The sequence below is a fragment of the Cyprinodon variegatus genome, unplaced genomic scaffold (assembly GCF_000732505.1).
Source record: "Cyprinodon variegatus isolate N-32 unplaced genomic scaffold, C_variegatus-1.0 Scaffold973, whole genome shotgun sequence".
In the NCBI taxonomy this organism is placed as follows: domain Eukaryota; kingdom Metazoa; phylum Chordata; class Actinopteri; order Cyprinodontiformes; family Cyprinodontidae; genus Cyprinodon; species Cyprinodon variegatus.
This window is the reverse complement of record NW_015151426.1, coordinates 246,354-267,050: the sequence shown is the minus strand read 5'-3', so window position 1 is coordinate 267,050 and position 20,697 is coordinate 246,354. Positions and strand designations below refer to the sequence as shown.

The 20,697-nt window shown below is 36.3% G+C and overlaps 1 protein-coding gene across 6 annotated transcripts in view; it reads right to left on the bottom strand.

Annotated features, from left to right (window-relative positions):
- LOC107100450 (transient receptor potential cation channel subfamily M member 3-like) overlaps positions 1-20,697 on the bottom strand; it is a 185,399-nt gene that overhangs the window by 24,060 nt on the left and 140,642 nt on the right. For 3 of the 6 annotated variants that reach the window (XM_015398925.1, XM_015398927.1, XM_015398928.1), the window contains exons 9-16: positions 20,157-20,229; positions 13,650-13,750; positions 13,280-13,414; positions 13,150-13,200; positions 6,734-6,769; positions 6,443-6,583; positions 1,965-1,994; positions 617-909 (exon numbers count right to left, since the gene is read on the bottom strand). In XM_015398925.1, coding sequence (XP_015254411.1) covers positions 617-909; positions 1,965-1,994; positions 6,443-6,583; positions 6,734-6,769; positions 13,150-13,200; positions 13,280-13,414; positions 13,650-13,750; positions 20,157-20,229 — 860 coding nt within the window. The remainder of the gene's footprint in view (positions 1-616; positions 910-1,964; positions 1,995-6,442; positions 6,584-6,733; positions 6,770-13,149; positions 13,201-13,279; positions 13,415-13,649; positions 13,751-20,156; positions 20,230-20,697) is intronic. The other 3 variants (XM_015398929.1, XM_015398924.1, XM_015398926.1) reach the window with 1 other exon arrangement.

The following is a 20,697-nucleotide window of genomic DNA, read 5'->3' as shown; positions in this document are numbered from 1 at the left end:
TGATTGGTTGAACCAGAGTCAAAACAGCAATTTTAAACTTAAAAGGGAAATCTCCTTACACAACTTAAAATAATTTGTTCCCAAAGGTACACAAGAAAAGGCAGACAAGTTAAAGTTACAAATAGTATCACAAGAATGCTAGAAAACAACAATGTAGTCAAAACTTAAATAACATCAATAAGTGATGGATGATGAAAGCCACAAGATTAAATGTGTTGGTTAGTTTGTCAAGCTTTGCTGTCTTCATCTTCACCAGATCTTTGCCCCTATCTATGCACTTTGGGAGTTATTGAAGTTCTGCCAGAATTTTGGCTCTCTCACTTCATATTAAAACTTATATTAAAGCAGCTAAATAACTGAATGGGGTTACAGAGATATAAAATGGTGTCATGGAGTGGGGGTGGGGATGGGGGCATATGGCTTATTGTCCTCTTGTGTCTAATACTAAGACATTAGTAGAGACACTTTAATTCCATGGTTCATGGAGAAGGCCTTCTGGGGCCAGGCAATAACAGTTTTTTTTTTTCTTTTATCTAATCTACATTTCAGTTAGAGTGACATTCTGATTGCGTAGATAAGACAGGAAAAAACTGGAGTAAAAATGCCTGTCACCTACCTGGAGTTGTGATTTAGTTCCTGAGAGATGTCATCCACCATGTCATTCTCAGACGCTTCGTGTGCCATAGCCTTACATAGCTTACATGCCACCAGAGCCTTGGCCATAGCTTCCTCACCATGCTGCCAAAAGAACAGTGCCATTTTCTGCCGCTTCATAAGTACAGCCCACACCATGAGCTCATGGAAGGGGAAGGGAAAGTGGTTTATCTCAGGGTCATCCAAATCAATGTCCACCTCTTCCTCCCGCTTACGTGTTGTCTTCTGCCGGCCTCTGCGGATTGGCATATCATCCTGATAGCAATCAATAAAAAGTAAGCGAGGTTAGAAGAAACCCATATCCAGTAGGTCCATGCTTCACTTGCATGGTTTAATCACTGTGACAGAAAAAAGTATCATATTCATTAAAACAGTCTTTATGAAGAACTGTGTTGTGGCTTTCTGATGTGAGGTGAAAAAGATTAACTGGAATCAATCTTAACACCAAGGTATTAAATCAGATCAAAGGGAATTTTCTCATAGATATGCAATCTGTAGTGTTGTAATCTCATGATGTCAGTGTTATTTTACTGTATATTTTTTTTATATATTTAGTCTCAGGAAAATACATGCTTTTTCCCCAATTACGTCTTCATTAAATCTGTGGTATGGAGTTCTAAAAATATAATATGTGAAAATGTGTTAACATAAACACTGGAGCAGCTACCTGTACCAACCACCTTGCTCTGTGCTGCGTTACAGCGCTGCCTCCTCAGCTACTGCTTATAAGAAGAATGGTAGCAAACAGAGCCACAGATGACTGCGGATAAGCACAACTATAGCACACTGACAGTTTTGAGCTTGACAGGGCTGTGTGGGGGAGGGGTGCAAGCACTGCTAAGACATTCCTCCTGGCTCTGATTGGTTGTTTATGATCGCGAGTGGTGCATTTTTGCAAATGGTAGTAGAACTACTGGGGGAAGCCAAAGGAGCATAAGTTTTTTCTTTTTTTTTTCTTTTTTTTCCACATAATCTTTCTCATAATCTACTCTCATGATGCAGTAATGGTTTTGACAAATATGTAACATGAATTTTTACAGAAGTTACCTTTTACACCTCTAATGATAATGTAAACTGAAAATATTTTTTCACGATTTTTTTAGCTAGCCCAGAAATTCTCCCACAGTCCCATTAAATTGTTTCTAAAACAAGCTTTTATATGTTGTTTGTTTCAAGGCCTGCAAAGAAGAGAACATAAAGTAAACTTTCCGACTATTTTATGGACAAAGCTGCAAAACGTATTTATTTCAGAATTGGCTGCATGAGAGGAACAGTAACAAGTGAATGCCAGGCAAGGGATCTCAACTCACCTCCATCCCCAGAAGCTTCAGTGCTTTGGGCTACAAAGTGACAAAAGCACAAACAGATTAAACCCTGACATATGTATTATAAACAAACAAAACCTATAGACTAACAGTAACTGTGCCTCAATTTATGACTTGTCTAAAGCAATATAAAGAAACTACTGTTTCATAACCACTGACTGCTACTGCGACAATAACTTCCTGTTTTTGCATGCTTTACATCATAGTGTGCCTTTACGGTTCTGAGCATCTGTCAAAAAACAGGACATGTATGAATTATGCATTCATGAACTATCATCTAGCTGGTAAAAATAGCTTGTTTCCTTTGGGAATGGTGATATCTATTTAAAGGCTTTGTTGTCACTTTTTTGTGCTTGAATGTACATTCACTTGATCCAGAAAATGACAGTAAAACTAAAACTGACTATATATTATCTTAGTGCTTCTTTGTTCCCATGTTATCTTAACTATTTACATCTTGGAGCACAACATGGTATACACCCAGCCTCACAACTTACAGTACAGTGAAAAGGTAAAAAAAACAAACACAAGATCTGCCTCAAGTATTACAGTCACGTTTTTTCCTCTAAATATACTGTAGTTACCAGTGTGACGTAGCAATTCTACAATAAAGGCTATAGATGAAAAAAAAAAGGTAATTTATCATGGAACTTCTTGGAAAATGTGAAAGACCTATTGTGTTTTGTATCATTATTCTGTTAAATTTATACCACAATCTTTACTGTATTTTAATTAGACTTAATGTAATCATCCAGTGTCAAGTTGCATATCAGTGTGAATTGGAAGAAAAATGTGAAACTGATTTATTTTCCTAAACCTTCCTAATGGATTCTTAATTAATCTAAAAAAAAAAACTGTGTTCATTTGTATTCAGCCCGCAGCCACAATAGCTTTAAATCAAAACCCAGAAAAACCAAATGCCTAAGAAGAAGCCCACTAATTAATAAAATTTATTCATCATGAAATATGTGGCAATTTTGGCTGCAAAAAGAAAGCAAAAGTCAGAGAAGAAGCAAAGAGGATAAGCTACTCTTGAGACGAGAATTATCTTAACAACACCATCTAAACCATGTCACCCCTGGTAGTGCTACCATAATGCTCTGGAGGAATGTTCTGCAGCTGGGACAGGGAAGTTAGCCACAGCTGACACAAAAACATAATGGAGACATAATGGATCCTTAAAAAACAGTTAATGGAGACTTTAGACTGGGGTGGAAGTTGACCTCACAGCAAAGTCAAGAAGTCCAAATGTGCCTAAGGTTGTTGTTTATATGCAATCAGATGTCCAACCTTAAACTTGCAACGGAAGTGCACCAGTACAATGAAACTTTTCTAAGGTTTAAAATATTCCAGTCAATGTTTAGCCACAAACCTAGTTTAGGTCTTGGTTCTCCCTCTGACTAAGCATTGACTGTTTTACCTACAGAATAGGTAACACTTTCAATATAATGTGTTGTGACATTTTGTTATTTCAGCCAAAGTCATACAACAGCTGAGTCAGTGAGGCTCAATACAAATCCCTGTCAGATTATTTAGACTCGTTATTTCAAAAACTGTTGAAAATCAATTTTTTCATCCTTTTAACATTTACTGCATGTGTTTTCTTCTCTTGGTCTGTTACACTTAGTCATGTGATTATTTTAACAATGTACTGTAGAAAATGACCCAGAAACCTTCAGCTAGGCTCACTGTTGTTCACTGCCATGGAAGTGGCTATGGGGCATAGCACAACATTCACATTATGTTTAACCTCCAGAGAATTAACTTACTGGAGCATTTACATTTCTCTGGAAAAGAAGTGGTCATTATATAATAACGGTAACCAATTATACCAACTGTATACATTACTGTAGTTACTCACACTGATGCCTTCCTCTACCGGGACAGTGGACAGAGACCATGGGTATGGAAAGAGTGACACAACAACTCTGTCCCATTCATTGAGGGGGCCAAAGGTTTAGGCTTGTACAGCTTTCTTAATGTACATGTGCTCACTCAGCTGTCTGATGATATCACTGCAGTCTCTGTGGAGCAGTGCGTATGCAGTTTGCACAGCTGAACTTTCCAGCGTTCAGTCATCTGTGTAATGAGGAGTTTATGTCTTACGAAACTATTATAAAGTCAAACATCTGTCAGAGATCATAACATCTAACATTTCAATGAACGTTGAAATAAACTGACCATCTTCAGTGTGGGCCAATCTGTCCTAATCACCCATTTATGAAGCAAATGTAACTTCTTTTTTTTTTTTTTATGAAAAATATAAATGCTGTCATGCTTTGTGATGTAAGCTCATTCCATCTGGGTCCAAATAATAAATGCTCTTTCAAAGTTATTCTAACCTTCATATCTTTTAGTATTGATCCTAATATTACCTACATTTGCTCAACATTCTCCAGCACATTGAAGGGCATTATTTAGTGTGTTCTTTGCTTTCAGTTTGTAGGAAACATATTAAATACATAGAAAAACAAAGTCAAACAGACTTTTGGTTTAACCATTGAACAATAAATAAATAATTTCAGTCTACCTGTGCATTGCTCTGTTTGAGCTACACCTGTGGCGATAATTAAATTGATGAAGCGGAACAAGCAAGTGAACATCATCTAACAAGCCGCATTTATATGATGTGAACACACACAAGCCATGAATGTAGGCAGGATTTTAATGTTCTTTCTATCATAGTGGTATTTGCTGAAGATATATCCACATGAACATCTGATTCTGAACTGTACACTTCACATACTGTATCATTTAGTTTATGTACTTTGACAATAAGCCGTTATGCACACCCTTAAGGATAATTTTTTTTTTTTTCCTAATATATGTTTCATAGTCATCCGGTTCATGGTCAAGCTTAAAAAGTTCAGTTAAGGCAACTGGACGTGAACCTTTCTTGATTTTTCACCTCTATTCCAAGAGGATTCCTCAGTCCTAACTAGTGGTGGGGAGAACAGAGATTGATATACTGTAAGTGTAACAAAGAACTAGGGGACAAACTCAGAAGGTGGCTTTGATCCCTCCTTTTGGATTGGTCAAGAAGGTCATCTGGGGGTGTTAACAGCCGTTAGGGGATCACCTCCTCAGGACAGGACGCAGCTGTTCACCTACACCTGAAGGCTAAAGAACACTCCTTTGAGGACAACAACGTCAATATTCTGGCCAAGGAAGAAAGCTAGTTTGAGGGGTGAGGGGTTTTGGACGTCATCTTTGTTAACCTGAAATAAAAACATCTCTCAACAGAGGAGGTGGTCTGATATAACCCTTCACCTACCTGCAAAGCACTTTTAGGAACAACACCCAGAAGATTCACCTCTCACCTGCCTTCACCTGACTAACACTTCAATGAGGCATGTGACCAAAACCACTCTGACGAGGTAGTTAACGACCAATCAGAAACCCCTAAGTACCATTAACACCCCCCAGATGACCTCCATGGCTAAATCAGTAGGTGGGATCAAAGTCAGCTTTTGTCCCCCCCTAATTCTTTGTTACACCTGCAGTATATTAATCTCAGTTCTCCCAAACCACTGGTTAGAACTGAAGAAGCCTCTTGGATTAGAGGCAAAACATCTTCAATAAAACTTCACATCCGGTTGCCTGAACTGAATTTTCCAAGCTTCCTAATATATGATAGGACAAGATCTAGAAGTTCACAGTTGTTCAGTGGTGTTGGAAAGATGCAATTAAAGTTCAACATTTGCTTTCATACTTATCAAAAAATTATGTCTGTATGCAAAACATAAACTATAGGTTATTTTTGGCATATTTTTTGCATATAGGTATGTGAAATAATTTTGTTGTTAAGGAAGAAAGATAACAGTTAGAGAAAAATCCAAATTAATGATCATGTTTAAGAAAATAAAATCTAAATAGGCCCAATTTTTGTTTAAGTTAGATGGAATTAGGTTAGACCATATTGATAAGAAGACGGGGAGACACTGATCTCCCAATAGGGAGACAGTTTGCAGGGTGCATCCTCTGTCTTGGTCGGAAATAAAGTGACCTTATTTCTTTCTTATGGAAAAACAAACTGCTGGATTTGGTTTTTTAAAAGGATAACATTAGTGCCAATAGCTTCTTCAGTGACATTATGGCTTTGCCTGGCTAAAGATATTTATGCAAGTATAATATTAGACTACAAATCAGGAATCTTTAAATCTATTTGCGTTTATTGCTATTTCTTTATTTACTACAAATTTTAATAATCAAACTTGACAATATTCTAAAGGTTCTTATTTATCCTAATGAACTATTTGCATCAGCAAGGTAAACATTTTCTCCTTAGAGTATCCTTATATGAGGACTTAATTAACAGAATATAATTTGGTTTGTGTTGCACTGGCATGAAAAATCTGATCATGAAGCTAATCCAACTGACATGACCCGCTTCATTTAATGACATTAGTGCCAAAGTTGATGGAATAGCAACATGCTAATGAAGGTAAAGATCAATTACTTACCCTTTTGGGCCCAAAAAGGTTATGGTAGAGTGTTCTGAATCTCTTCCTGGTGTAGTTGCATCGATACGCTCCACCCATGAGGTACTCAATGACTAACCCAATGTCAATGAGGCTGATGCGGTAGTCCGGTGGCAGGTTTCCCTATAAACCAGAGCGTGTTAACAACCAACACCAGTTGATTAACAAAGTTAGGGAAACAAGAGATCAGAAATAAACCATACACACTGACAAAAACAAAATCCATCACAAATTGTTTGTTGCTACAAAGGAAAACGTGATCATCAGATTCACCTTGAAGTAGATCCAACTGAACCCTGGATATTCTCGCTTGGAAAGAACACACAATGTCAGTGAGTAAACCGCACGATAAGCAAGAGCAGCGGATATTTGGGACACAGAAACTCAGGCAGTATCTCTCTTCCAGTCTTTTGAAACTTTCAGTGTCTTAACAAGACCTTGCCTCAGTAGTTTATTAGGCATTATTTTTTAGTTTGCAATAACAACCTAAAGATTTGCAGGATGGGACTCTTAAAACACCATGTGACTGAGGCACAAAAGATATTGAAATCGCAAGATCTATTTGGATCAAAATGTCATGTCTGAATAATATCACAACAAAGACCAAAATGAGTTGTCATCATTTTATTGAGAAGGATAAAAAGTTCTTATGGAAGGCTAAATACTGTGTTTTAAGTAAGAAAATGGTGTTAAAATTGAATCGACAGCCTGGAAGAGAGCTGAAGTAGGAGCATGGAGCTACAGGCAGCTATTAAAGCTGGAGGGGAGAGTCAATATTGAAACAGATGCATTTTATGTGCAATATGTCAATATTCGTTGCTCCTCATCATGCCATCAACCTTGACTTTAGACACTGCAGTTATTACCCTGCCTCCACTGCTCGTTGGGGACACACCACTTATCTGACATATTTAAAACCAACTCTGTCTCTACTTCTGCAATAGGCCGGGGGTTTCCAACTTAAATAGGCTGGGAGTTCAAACAAATCTTCCCACCTTAAAGTCTTACTCTCTCATTAATGATGCTGGAAAGATGTTAGGTAAAAATACCAATTAAACTGATCTTTTACATACTTTCTTGGAAAAAGCATTACATGTTATGTAAGAGGCTAAAGCTTTCTTAAAATATTTATCAGCTCTTTAAGCAGTTTACCTAGAAGTCCTCTCCATTTCTAAGGAAAAGAAAGATGTTTTAAGAGTCCTATAGCAGGCAAATTTGTGTTCAACCTATCCATTAGGGAGCAGTATAGCACATCAAGTAGCGTACAGAGAACAATCTGTGATTAAGAGTCTTTCCTTTGGACCCAAAGTGACAAACTGAGTTTTGAATCATCGATCTTTGTGGTACCTTAGGTCACCTCTCTCACTAAATAACTCTTAGCAGCTATATAACACACAAAAAAAAAAGCTTTGACATACTTTTTACACCTTTTGACATACAAGATGCTGATGTAGAATAACACTTCTGGATAACCATTGCCATTCTACGTATATATTTGTTGTAGCACAGAAGATAATGTAAACTTAACATTATACATCTGTTTAATTCCAATTACTTTCTCATGAATGAAAAAAAATAATTAAGAATTGTTAGAAAATAACCTCTGGTTTGCAAGGAATTCTTAGAGAGAAAACTAATTTCTAGTCCTCTGTATTGCTAAAACAATCCGACTTGCAAAGCAATATTAGGAACAATACCCAGAAGATTCAACTATACCTACCCTCACTTGACCCACACTTCACTGAGGGATGAGACTGAAACCACTCTGACATGGGAGTCAATGACCCATCCGAACCCCCTAATAACCGTTAAGACCCCCCAGGTGACCTCCATGGCTAATTCAGTGGAAGGGATCAAAGCCACGTTTTGTCCCCCCTAATTTCTTTGTTGGACCTAAAGTAATTTTTCAAGCTCAAAGAGTTAACTTAAATTTTTTGCTATTATTAAAAAAAAAAAAAAAAAAAACTGATAATTACACTTTCAAAGATTTAATCTGTTTCATACATTGTTTAGATTGTCCTATTTTCCGAGGTTAACTATCAAAACAATCTCAGACTGAAATATTTCCACCTTCCACCACTCCTCCTATACTGTGAACCCAACTTTTGTATTTGTACTTCTCTATTTAGATTTCACGTTAATCAAAATAATTCATAGCGTATTATACTTACCACTATGAAATATTTTAAACGTTTACTAACTCAAGTATTTGTGTTTGATAGAGTGTTTAAGTTTTATAGCCAATTTTGCCTTTACCCCTAACTGTTAAAGGGGTCATAGAATGCAAAACCGAGTTTACATTATCATAGATGAATAACGATAGTTCAGTGGGTGAAATGGACGTACAGTGAAGTTCAAACCCTCTCGACACTTCCTTTCTCTGCAAATCTTACAATTCTAAATTTCATCCATCAAACGAAGCAACAAATTGACGTCAATTCGGGGATGTTGCCTTATTTGGTTGTCCAGGCTACCGTCACCGGGTCAGGTTCGGTTGCTCAGTCCCCTGCTAGCCCCCTCCACGAAGCAGCCCCAGAGCTCACGGCTCGGTTCTGCTGCGTTGTTGTCGACCAAAATCCCGAATGATTTTGAAAAACCCCCCGGACATTTACGAACAAGTATGAAAAGTAGGACATGTCCAGGAAAAAGGGGACGTCTCATCACCCTACCATAGAAGTGTCAAGTACCGAAGCACAAATACTTCGTTACTGTACTTAAGTACACTTCTTTGGTATCTGTACTTTACTCAATTACTTATTTTTCTTCCTAATTCTGACTTCTACTAATTACATTTTCAAAAAATTATCTGTACTTTCTATTCCTTACATTTTTAAAACAAACGTTACTAGTTACTCTTGGCTTCGGTTTAATCTTTCTAAATATTTCACGTGATGTGTGCAATCCAATGCAGATCATTGGTGCCATTCACATCTAGTGAGAACTTGTGTAATTACATGCGTCATATTACGAAAACACTCATTGCTTAGCTATTCGTCAAATTTGTGCTGACGCCAAAGGAAATCATCAGAAGCAAGCAGGTGTTCTTCAAACTTCAAACACTAATTGTCTATGCCATGCTACAATGTCGGATTCAGAAAAAGATGTTGAAATGTCTGAAAGGTCGGACACAGGTGAGAGCGTATAGGGAGATGGAGACGGAGACCAACAAGACCTCCCTCATCCTTGGCCCTATTTCAAAGAAATTTTCAAAATTGTTGAAAATTGAGCTTTCAATTCATATGGTGGCATCTGGCTGTTTTTTTTTAAAGATTACTTAATACTTTTATACTTTAAGTAGTTTTTGGAGCACATACTTTTTCACTTTTACTTGAGTAAAGAGGTCAAGTTGATACTTCAACTTTTACCAGAGTTTTTTTAAACTGCAGTATCTATCCTTATACTTAAGTAACAATTGTGTGTACTTTTGACACCATTGCCCTACCATATCAACAATCTCAATGTTTCAGTGAGTGAGTGCTTGTTGCAATAATGTGTCTTTGCTCAGTGGCTTTGTTCGTTGTAAACCAACGAATCAGCGCACAGCTCATCTAAATATTCATGAGTATACCATAAATGAAAACAAAATCAGTTGTTTCATTCTGGGGCTCTTAACCAGGCTTGCTTTAGGGCTCAGAGAACAGCAAATTCGCCATTTTCAGCCCCAAACAATGTTACACACCCTATTCAGAGACCTCAAGAACCAGTACAAAATACCCTATATAATCATTCTATGACCCCTTTAACACAAAGATAGTAAAACATCAAAATTCTACCTATAACCCAGATTTTCCATTCATACATACATACATATTATATGGCATTATAATAGCACCTAGCATGACTATTTCACACAAAACCTATTTGATGACATTTTGACATTCAGTTGGCTGCTTAACCAGCAACATAGAACAATCCCGATCAATATAACAATAACCTTACTCACGGCTTTGAAACACTAGCCAGTAGTCGCATGCATTACCAACTAGTCAGCCTATGTTTTCTTAAAATTCTATTTTGCAAATGTACTTCCTTATAACTGTTAGGTTGTTCATTGTTAATTCATTTAAATACATGCCAATTGATACACAAACAATTCAGATTATTGTAAAGGTTTGATTTAAATGTCCTTAACAAGAACATTTTACACTAACTCAACACATTTCAGCTGGCAGACATTTTTCTTAATAACATGTCTTAATTATACAGTATAATTAATCATTTTCTACTTTCAGGTTTAAATTTTATAGCGCTGTGCAGCAGCCATTCTGTCACTATCCTTACACAATTTCTGGCACCCCTAGTAAAGATTTATAAAAAAGCCTCAGTAGTAATCTGACTGAATTCAAACATGGCAGATGTGTAGAGGTTTTCATTTTCATTGGTAAAGAAGTGATAACATCGGTTAAATCTAATTAGGGAACATACTTAAATCACAGTGACACAAAGACATTCAGCAACAATGTTAAGTTACACACCTTCACTGGAATAGAAAGGGAGAATTATGCCATGCACTAAAGGGTTGTATGATGATAATACACAACTGTATGAGAAATGCAGTGATCTTTTTCCACAGAAACATCAGATTACAGCTGTTTTAATGTGTTCACTACTTGTAGTAGGCTTATAACAATGAAAATCTCAGAATACTAAAGCTGATGTTGCTGGCCTTTACATCATCTCGTAAAAAAGGGATATCTCCTGATTGGCAAGGAGATGCTTAATTGAAAATCTAGTTCCTATGTTGTATAACCTGGAGGCGTTATGGAAATGCTTACAATGTGCAACAAGATTAAAAGAGATCATTTTGTCTAGAGATTTTCTATATTGAACTATAGCTATACTAATTGTTTTATTCACAATTACCAACAACTCTTCTATTTGCTAAAGTCCAGAATACCAAAAATCAGAAAAGATGCAGTAGATTGATTTGTGTCCTTTAGGTTTAGATGTCTATTTATCCTTCCATATCAGAAGTGTATTGATTTGGGTCAAATATCTTGGGATAACCATCAACAAGTTTACAAAAGCTTGTTGTAATTCTGGTCCAATCTTCCTCACAGAACTGATGTAATTGAGTCAGCATCCAGGGTTCCTTTCACACACACTTTTTCAACACTTGTCACATATTTTCTGTGAGACTGAGACCAGGGCTTTGTCACTGGCACCCCAAAGGGTTGACTTTATTGTGTATGGGCCTTTTTTTTTTTTACCACTGGCTACAAGGTTAGATTCACTATCTTTTGGGGAGACATTTTTTCCCTAAAAATTAACTCCATTGCTGATATTTTTAGCTTTTTCTTTAATATTTCTGCCTAATATAATTTTCCTACAAGACCAACTATTATAAATTCTATTAGTCCCTCATTTTTACAACCCTCAAACATCATGAATCTGACAAATAAAAAACCATAGTTGCAAGAGTGATGGCAATCTTGGACTCACTCACGTATAGCTATTGACAGTAAAGCCAAACACCAAAACAGTTTCTTTAGACAACAGAGGATGTCTCCCAAACTGCGGCTCTTTCTCTAGCTTTCTCTTTGAATTGAGAAAGCTTCCTGGAGAGGTGGCGAAACGTCTTCAAATCTTAAAAACCAAGTCCAGTGGATATTTTTTGAATTTTTACGGAACTCTTTCTCTACCCTTTTTCTTCTCCCTGAACTCTCTAGCTTGACACCAACATGCTGTTTTTGTTGGTTATATTTGTTAGAATGGATTCGCCTGTCACCTTCAGGCAACCCGAATTTGTAAGTATAAGCTAGAGCCATTGAAGTCCAGGTATTTTTCTTCCCCGATTGCTTTTGATGTTCCCTCTACATCACACAGCGAGTGAGTAGCTCTAAGGTATTGTCTTTAGAATTGAAGGTGTGTCTAGAATTAACTGGTCCAAAGCCTACAGGAGTATGAAATGATCAGAACTGATTTTAAAGACGCTAGCCCCATCTGTTGTTATTTTTATTTTATTTTGTAGTAATTATTTCCTCAAACTCAATGGCTACAAATTACATCTTTCTTTTACAGACAATTTCAAGCTGCCAATAGCAAATCTAATTTAATTGTTTAACAGGGGAGGATCAAACCTGTTTGTCTATCTTATGTTTTTCCACAAAATCTCCCACAGCACATCCACTTATTACACATGCATTCCCCCATGCAATTTAGCACTCCTTATATGATTTTTTTTTATAGATCGGGCTCACACAAAATAATTTGTTTCTCATTATTTTGGACTTTAGCAAATGGAAATATTTCATACAATTCAGCCTGACCAGAAACAGGAAAATATTTAGTCTGATTAAATATTAGTATGTAGTGTGTAAGTTGTATCTTTTTTTTCACATTTAAGTCCATCTCAGCTCCTGTGGAGTAAACAATATTATTTACCATAATGGTGTGGGCCTTGGAGAAAGGAGAGATTATGAGTAATGAGGGTTGAAAAACGTGCAAAGCTCTAAACAGCCAATGCAGTGCGCAAAACCAGCTGAAAGAGAAAAGCTGCCCTCTATGATGGAGCTAACAGCAGCTAGATCTACCAAATATATTCACACACAAACAAAGACATATACAACATTTATACACCACAAAAAAAGCAGCTGATTCTTGGTAGTCAAACATGTCCAGAGTACAATATTAGCATCCATTGAGCCTGAGCTGCTACAGAGCTACTGAAACGGTAATGATAGTCTTACCTTTTTGACATCTCTGACAAGGTGGTAAAGAGTGTTTGATGGTCCGTGTCGCTGTGGGTTATAAAGGCAAGAATTAGAAAGAGAAGTAAATGAAATAAAAGTAGCACCACCAAATTAATTCATCTTATACCGTGTTGTAAAGCTCCTCCAGTCTAGAAAGTGTGAGAAAGCGGTGCATGCTGACCCCATTTTCAATCAGCAGCTTGACAAAGTCCACTCTGTCCAAAACTAAGGCATCCAGCATTGCCTGTTCCAGGGAACCAACCTTCAAAAAGATTCAAGAACACATAAAAATCTGGTATGAGATTAATACTCCATATAGGATTTTTTTTAAGCATCCATCTTTTTTGTATAATGTAGCCATAGATTTTTTTTAAATGTGAGAGAGGATGTAATTCTATTATATAAATTTTACAGTAGTGACCCAAAAAACCTCCTTATCAGTATATTCCAGAGCATTTAGTGTAACCCTAAATATCCATCCATTTATTTCTTCTTACAGGCCACTGCTGTCCATAGATGAAAATCTGACTGCGTGCGATGTCCACTCTGTTCCACGCAAGAGCCAAACTCAGCTGGTCTGGGGCCGAGGCATTGGCACCTGTAGAAGAAAACAGCATTCGTCACGAATGCAGGGAACAACAGCATTAAATATGAAAAGGAGGCAACTGAGGAAATAAATATAGAGTTTAAAACATATGTGGTAATTTTACCATACTAACAATCAACACAGCTTGCTTGATTGTTAGTTATTTAAACTTCTTGGGAAGATTTATGTTTAATTTAATCTATGCTCCACCTCCTTCTTAACATGATCTTACCTGATATCTATTGACAATAGTTTTATCCCATAAACCATGCCGTTTGTTTTTCACTGTACTTCATTTTGTTCTATGCAAAAACATACAGTTTCTACTTAAAAAACATATTTTATAAGTCCATTAGATTTATTTTGGCAAAGCTTTCAGTCTAAATTCAGCTTTGTGGCTGCCTTCTTTAACTGATACAAATAGAAGTCTTTGTGCAGATATTTCTGCAAGAAGGGTTGCCATCCATCACTTATCCTTCTGAACAGTCCTTCTGTCTCTTACAGTCAGATGCTACTTTGTTTCTTTCTTGCTATGAACAGTAATCTGACAGCTGTCATGAATATTTTCATTGTTTTATTAAGACTTCAACTTTACCTCAACTATTGCTGCTATCTTTTCATAATCATGAAACATGCTGGGAAAACATCTGCCTCAAAATGCTGTGCTGCCTTTACTGTAAGTCTTTCACTACTTTGTAATCTTCAGTGGTTTGTTCTGCAGAATGCGAGGCACCTGATTTGGGATCACTGACATTGACTATATGGAATTCAACAAATCATCTCTGAAACAAGCAAAATAACGTTACTAAATGTTTTCCATTAAAAAAATCCCTGCTAATTGATAATACCTTAAATGCATAACTCTTTGGCAAAGAGAGAGGAGACTTTTCTTTAAATGGTTCAAGTAAGCATAAAACAACCATGTCCAATAACATAAAAAACTGTGATTTCAAAATGACAACTTACATTTAAACTTTTGCACAGAGCTTAAAGGGATTTTGGATAATGTATAAAAAGTAATAATTGTTGCACCGTTAAAGAAATAATTTGTTCTCTATGGTTTGTGGCACACTAAAAGCAAAACCTTTCATTTGTTCATCAACGTCTGTCTTTTTGCCACATAATCAAAAAGCAGGGGTGCTCAAGTCCACTCCTCAAGAGCTACCATCCTGTAACTTTTAGATGCATCTCTTCTCTAACACACCTGAATCGAAAGGCACATTTAGCCCAGCAGAGGCATGGTAACGAGCCACTCATTTGATTCAGGTGTGTTTAAAATGGGATGCATCAAAAAGTTGCTGGATAGTAGCTCTTGAGGACTGGACTTGAGCATCCCTGCCATAAAGGCTAAATCTTGTAAATTACCAACTGAGAGCCATCTCACCAGGGAGCAGAAATACCATGAGTTTATTTGGCTGCTTCTTTGAATGATGTGTTCTCCATTTGTCACTTTATGTGATTTACAGTTTTCTAACTTTTTGTCTTCAAATATTGGTTGAAAAGCACTTCACAAAAAGATGTCTTTGAATAAATATGTTTTTTTTCACACCACTTAACTGATATTACAGAGGCACTCAAAACACAGAAGCATTTATACTGAGTTTGCATTATACACAGGTGGAGTCTATTTACTAAATAGATGACTTATGAAGCAGTTGGTGGAAATGGGTATTATCAACAGGGATTGAAATTATAGACACCCAAATACAAATTCACAACATACATTATTTGTATATAAATTAATACATAATGAATTTACTTAAATAATCGTTCTTGTGACACCTCAACATTTTAAATGGAATTAAACTGAATATCAAATAAAACCAGTGAGGATGAAAAAGTTCAATTGATATGAAAACTTTCGTTTGGAAAATCACTGACAAAGGCTCAGAATAGCATTGTTTAAACATCACTTTTTTAAACAAGCATGATTAGGTCCCTGTTAATCATTGTAATTCAACAACAACAAAAAAGTCCCAGTTTGGTTCCTTCATTAGAATTTACCAGACAGAAAATCCAGTGGACATTCTTTCCTGGAAGGCCACTGTAATGCAACAAGTTAAGTATCATTATTATCCCTTATGCTTTGATGGGAAATTAATGACTTTTGATAAGCTTTTTATACAGCGTGCTCTATAAACGGTTTAAAGGACTGAGCTGAATTACTAGAGCTTACTTGTATTCCGACAGAGTACCACTTATAAGAATCAGTACATGCAAAATGTTGTGTGTGTGTGTGCGTGTTTGTGTCCTAATCGATATCTCACACACAGAGCACAAGTGGTGCTCACTTATTGAAATAATTTGTCTTACTTCTTTTCTCACCTAAGGTTTCTTTCTCTGCTCTGTTTTGTGAAGCTTCAGGCAGCAGCTTAGTTCTTTAACAAATAAATCTAGTCCAGTGGTTTAGGAAGCTCTTAGGCAAGATGTGACAGATTTCACTTTACACCTCCCATTAACTTGAGTGTTGCAAGATGTGACTTGCATGTAAATTTTCTGCCATACTGTTGACCGGTAACTCTTTTAGGTTGCTGGATTCTTCTCTTATCTTTAGGTTTCCCAATTTATTCTATATCATTTTCTTTTATCTTTCTCAATCATCCTTTGCATTTTTATCTAAATTGCATTCCTGTGACCATGTGTACAGAACAAAAAGAAAAAAATGTTAATCAGGAACAAAAATGATGGAATGATCAACTGATACCGTAGAAAGGATATGTGAGGGGGATATAAACATATGGAAACTAAAGGAACCAATGCACATGAGTCTGGGATGAGTTTAAAGATCAAGGAGATATAAATGGATGAAAAATTATTTTGCATATGCATTATCATTGCTGTATATAAATTGTTTAAAACACATTTCTCCTTCACACAATTCTTCTCCAAACTGTAGATCGTGCCACCCCCACACCCCCCTCTGTATAGCTGAAGTGCCTCCCTGAAATACAGCTCCTGCGATAATCAATCATTTGCTCTGAATTGCTAAGAAGCCCCACAGGATCTGCTGACTCTACCTATGCAGAAGTTTGTTCAGCCTGTATTTATGTGTAAAAAGGTGTTTTGTGAAAAGGAATGAGCTGTAGTCCCTGAGGAAGCCAGGCAAACCATGGTCAATACAAGCTACTGAACAGCAATAAAAAAAAGTATGGATTCTACATTCCGACGCTTGTTTGTTTGTATGAGTGTGAGTGTTTGGGAAATATTAAAACACAGGGGAGAAAAAAACGGTTTTATTTGAATTACACAGAGTTTATCAACCTCATTTCTCTTAATCCTCACTGCTAAAAAAATTTGACATTTTGTTTAACTGTGTTGATTGTAATTTATACATTTTTTTTCTGCTATCACTGAATTTGAGAAGTTAGTGGTGTTACCCTCTTAAGCCTAAATAGCAGTTATACATATTTCTCTAGAGAAAATAAATTTACCTGAAGAGAAAATATATATATATTTTTTTGCCCAAACAACAGAAAGAATATTTGAAGGACTGAAGGAGAGATTTTTACTTAAAAATAATTAACAGCTGTCAGAGGTTTAAAGGAGTGGTAACACCATGCTGTGGGATTGTTGTAAAATCACATCAAATGCAAACAATATGTGTTCTATTCTTTGACATATAGCCATTAAACATTTTTTTATTCTTATTTTAAAATGCATGCCAAGAAAATTTGGTAAAGGTAAGACACCGGGCTTGGTACATTGAGTTAAAAGGCAGAGTATGGAAACAGTTAGCTTACAAGCTATCGCGGTCCTGAGCTCAGGTGACCAATTTGTTTATTTTACAAAGTACCTACAGATCAGATTTATTAATGTATTTTGCAATAATTGCAGACTACTAAATATTAATCAGAGCTAACTTTTCCAAAATGGCTTGTGGCTGTCTTCAAATAATTTCTGTTTAGCTGTAGACGTAATGAACAGTTATGATCATGATTATGATCATAGCTGATGATGACACGTTATTTTTTATTTCATATAGAGTTGGAAATTTTAAGTCACAACAACCTTCCTGCCCAAAAGCTTCAATCCTTGTTACTGATAGGCTCCTGAAGCTAGAGTAATCACAGATCTGTGAATATATTAATAAATGGGCACTATATACTAACACTGTTAGGATCTTTGGCGTTTTGCTGTTTCTCTGGTATGAGTGAGCTTCCTGTCACAGAGAGGATCTTTGCTGGTGGCTGGGCCGACCCATGTTGCTGCATATCCGAGAACACTTCTCAGTCCAGATGACTTGCATGTAAATAAGGAAGTGAAGGATCATCTCTCTTCACTGGATGATTACTCCTGATGGTATTCCAGCCAAAGACCTAAACTGGAAATATCGTTCTTGTTGAATTTGTGTTTCTGTGAATTTCTTTATATGTGTACTCTATTTATATTCCAGACAACCAGTAAACCTCAGTTCCTCTTCGATCTTCATGGAAAAGGTCTCACTTATGTGCAGCAGTTCCCAGTCTTCCTCACCTTTCTGCCTGCTCTCCAGCACAACGTATCTTGCAGGTACCAACGTCTCACTCACATTGTCCTGGACCTCTGGGGTACAGTCTGCAAAGCCTGCTGAATCAAACCCCTTACAGATCGATGCTGCCTTCCCTTCATCTCTCAAGTGAGCTAATCAATCAGTCATCCTTTGTCATTAACCAACTCCCTCCTTATCAATCTGCTTTCTGCTGTCAGACCAACCAGGAAGTTCAACCGACCTCCTTTAATTCTCTGCTTCCAGATTCTTGTTGCTTTTTGTAAATAAAACGTTAAGCTTCACCGGTTTTCAATGTGATTCTGTATGTGAATCAGAAAAAGTAAAAACCAGCTTGACCAACACATGGGGTGGCACACATTGTGAGCTGTGGTTGTTTCTCAGTGTTTACCATATTATGAGCATTTATTTTTATACTCTATGTTGACAACTACTTTCCATTACATATAAGGTATTATATGTAATGGCTAGTTAATAATATTATTAAATTTGTTATTTAATCCCTTGATTGGTATAGTTTTTTTTTTATATATAATCTCACTTTTCCATTTTTGTGATTGTTTCTAATAAAGTATTGCATTGATCTTAATTATTCTGAAGCATCCTTGGTTTAGTTGCTCAAACTGTTGGGTTTTTTATGAGCATATTAAAACAAGTTTCTCAGTTAATCTGAATGTCAGAAACTATTTCTATATCATGATATCACATATACATCACATATACTTTTTTATATGTGTTGACATTTTTTATCTTACATTTACAAATTCAGACCTCTGTGTATGTTTTTTTTTTTTTTTTTTATGAGTTATCTTACCCCATAAAATACCTAATAATGATGGCAAGTTCACAAAGCCTTACTTTAAAGAAATTTGTCCTTTGCAAATATGGAATAAAACCATTTTTGCAACGTGGAAGAAAGTGAAATTTCACAATAAAAAGATACATAATTTAATGTTTTTCCAGTGCAAATCTGTAGCTGACGTGATACAATAAAAAGCTGTGACTTAAAGAAGATTCTGCTGTTTTTTATGAATTAGTCATTGCTGTCTTCATCTATCCAAAAAGTGATCTGTCTCTTATTTAGTGAGAAAATTTGATGCATTTAATCTCACCAATATACAGTAGTTTCCCTTAGAAAAAAACACTATAAGCTCACAAAAAATGTAGAATGCAGACTGTTTTTTCACGTAGAACACATCCAGCACTAACCAGAATTTCCTGCAACCCCCTCAGTGTTACTAAAAGGCTTTTAGCAACCACCCTAACAACGATGTATAAATGATGCTGTGGGGTTTTATGTTCTCCACAGACACCTCTATACATTATATCATTGTCAGCAGTTTTCAAAAATAATTCAAGGCAATAATAACTGGACTAAATTCCAGGACTGAATTGGCAAGTTGTTCAAAAAAGACATGTAAGGAAGTGCTCAAAAAGGCAACCAAATTATATCTTCTTACATTTTTTTTTTTAAATATCTCTAAATAGATTTTTTATTTATTTCCAAAATACATTTAATAGTGCAAATAATAAAAAAAAAGCTTGAAATTCTTTGTGCTGGTTTCATTGTCTTTTTCAAAATATCCTTGCATTTTAACAAGTAAATACAAATATTTACATTAAAGGAAACGTTCACTTTAATAACTCTCAGAGGTTGACTAGAGCTCTCTTTTCAACCAAATCTCAGCTGTAAGTTAGCAAATTAGCTCTGAGAGTTTTTGACCTTGTAATTATAAAAAAATGTCACAGAGCCTCTGAACCCATGAGAAGAAAAGACTTTTAAGCAAATGCTTTTTATGAATTCGGAATACAAAATGAACACTTCAAAACATAAATTGCACAGAGACCTTCAATTAACTACAGTGATTGTAAGCCAAAGTGTAATGGAGGCCACTCAAGCACCAGCACATACACATATACGCCCTGACCCACCTTTGAGCAATGCAGTGAGGATGGCAAGGTCAATATCCTGATGACCCTCAGAGCCCATCCGGAAAACTGTTATCTGAGAGACAATGAGAAAGAGAGACAGCAATAAACACAAGTTAGGGTCTGTTTTCCACACCAGCAGAAGGCCCAATGAGTGTCTTTCCGCTAGAATCCTTCTATTGTGCTTCGGCAAGTGCATGAAGGCTTACTGCACAAAGAAAATTCAATCATAAAAATGAATCCAGTGGAGCACTTTCCTTTGTTGGATTAATCTTTTTCACTGAAACCACTGCTTCTGAAGGAGAGGAGAGGACAAGAACTGATTGGGAGTACTGTGCAATACATCGGACTCTTGTTCTATCTCTTGTCTCTCCTGCAAAATACATCAAAAAGCTAAGATCAAGTTGACGTAATGAGGGAAGGGCATGAGGGGATTTATCATGAGGGGATCTGAGAAACAGAAATTCAAGCACAAAAAAAGGAGATATAAATGAAGGGGAAACCCGGTTGCTTATTGCCATAAACCATTTTTTCATGTGGCTTT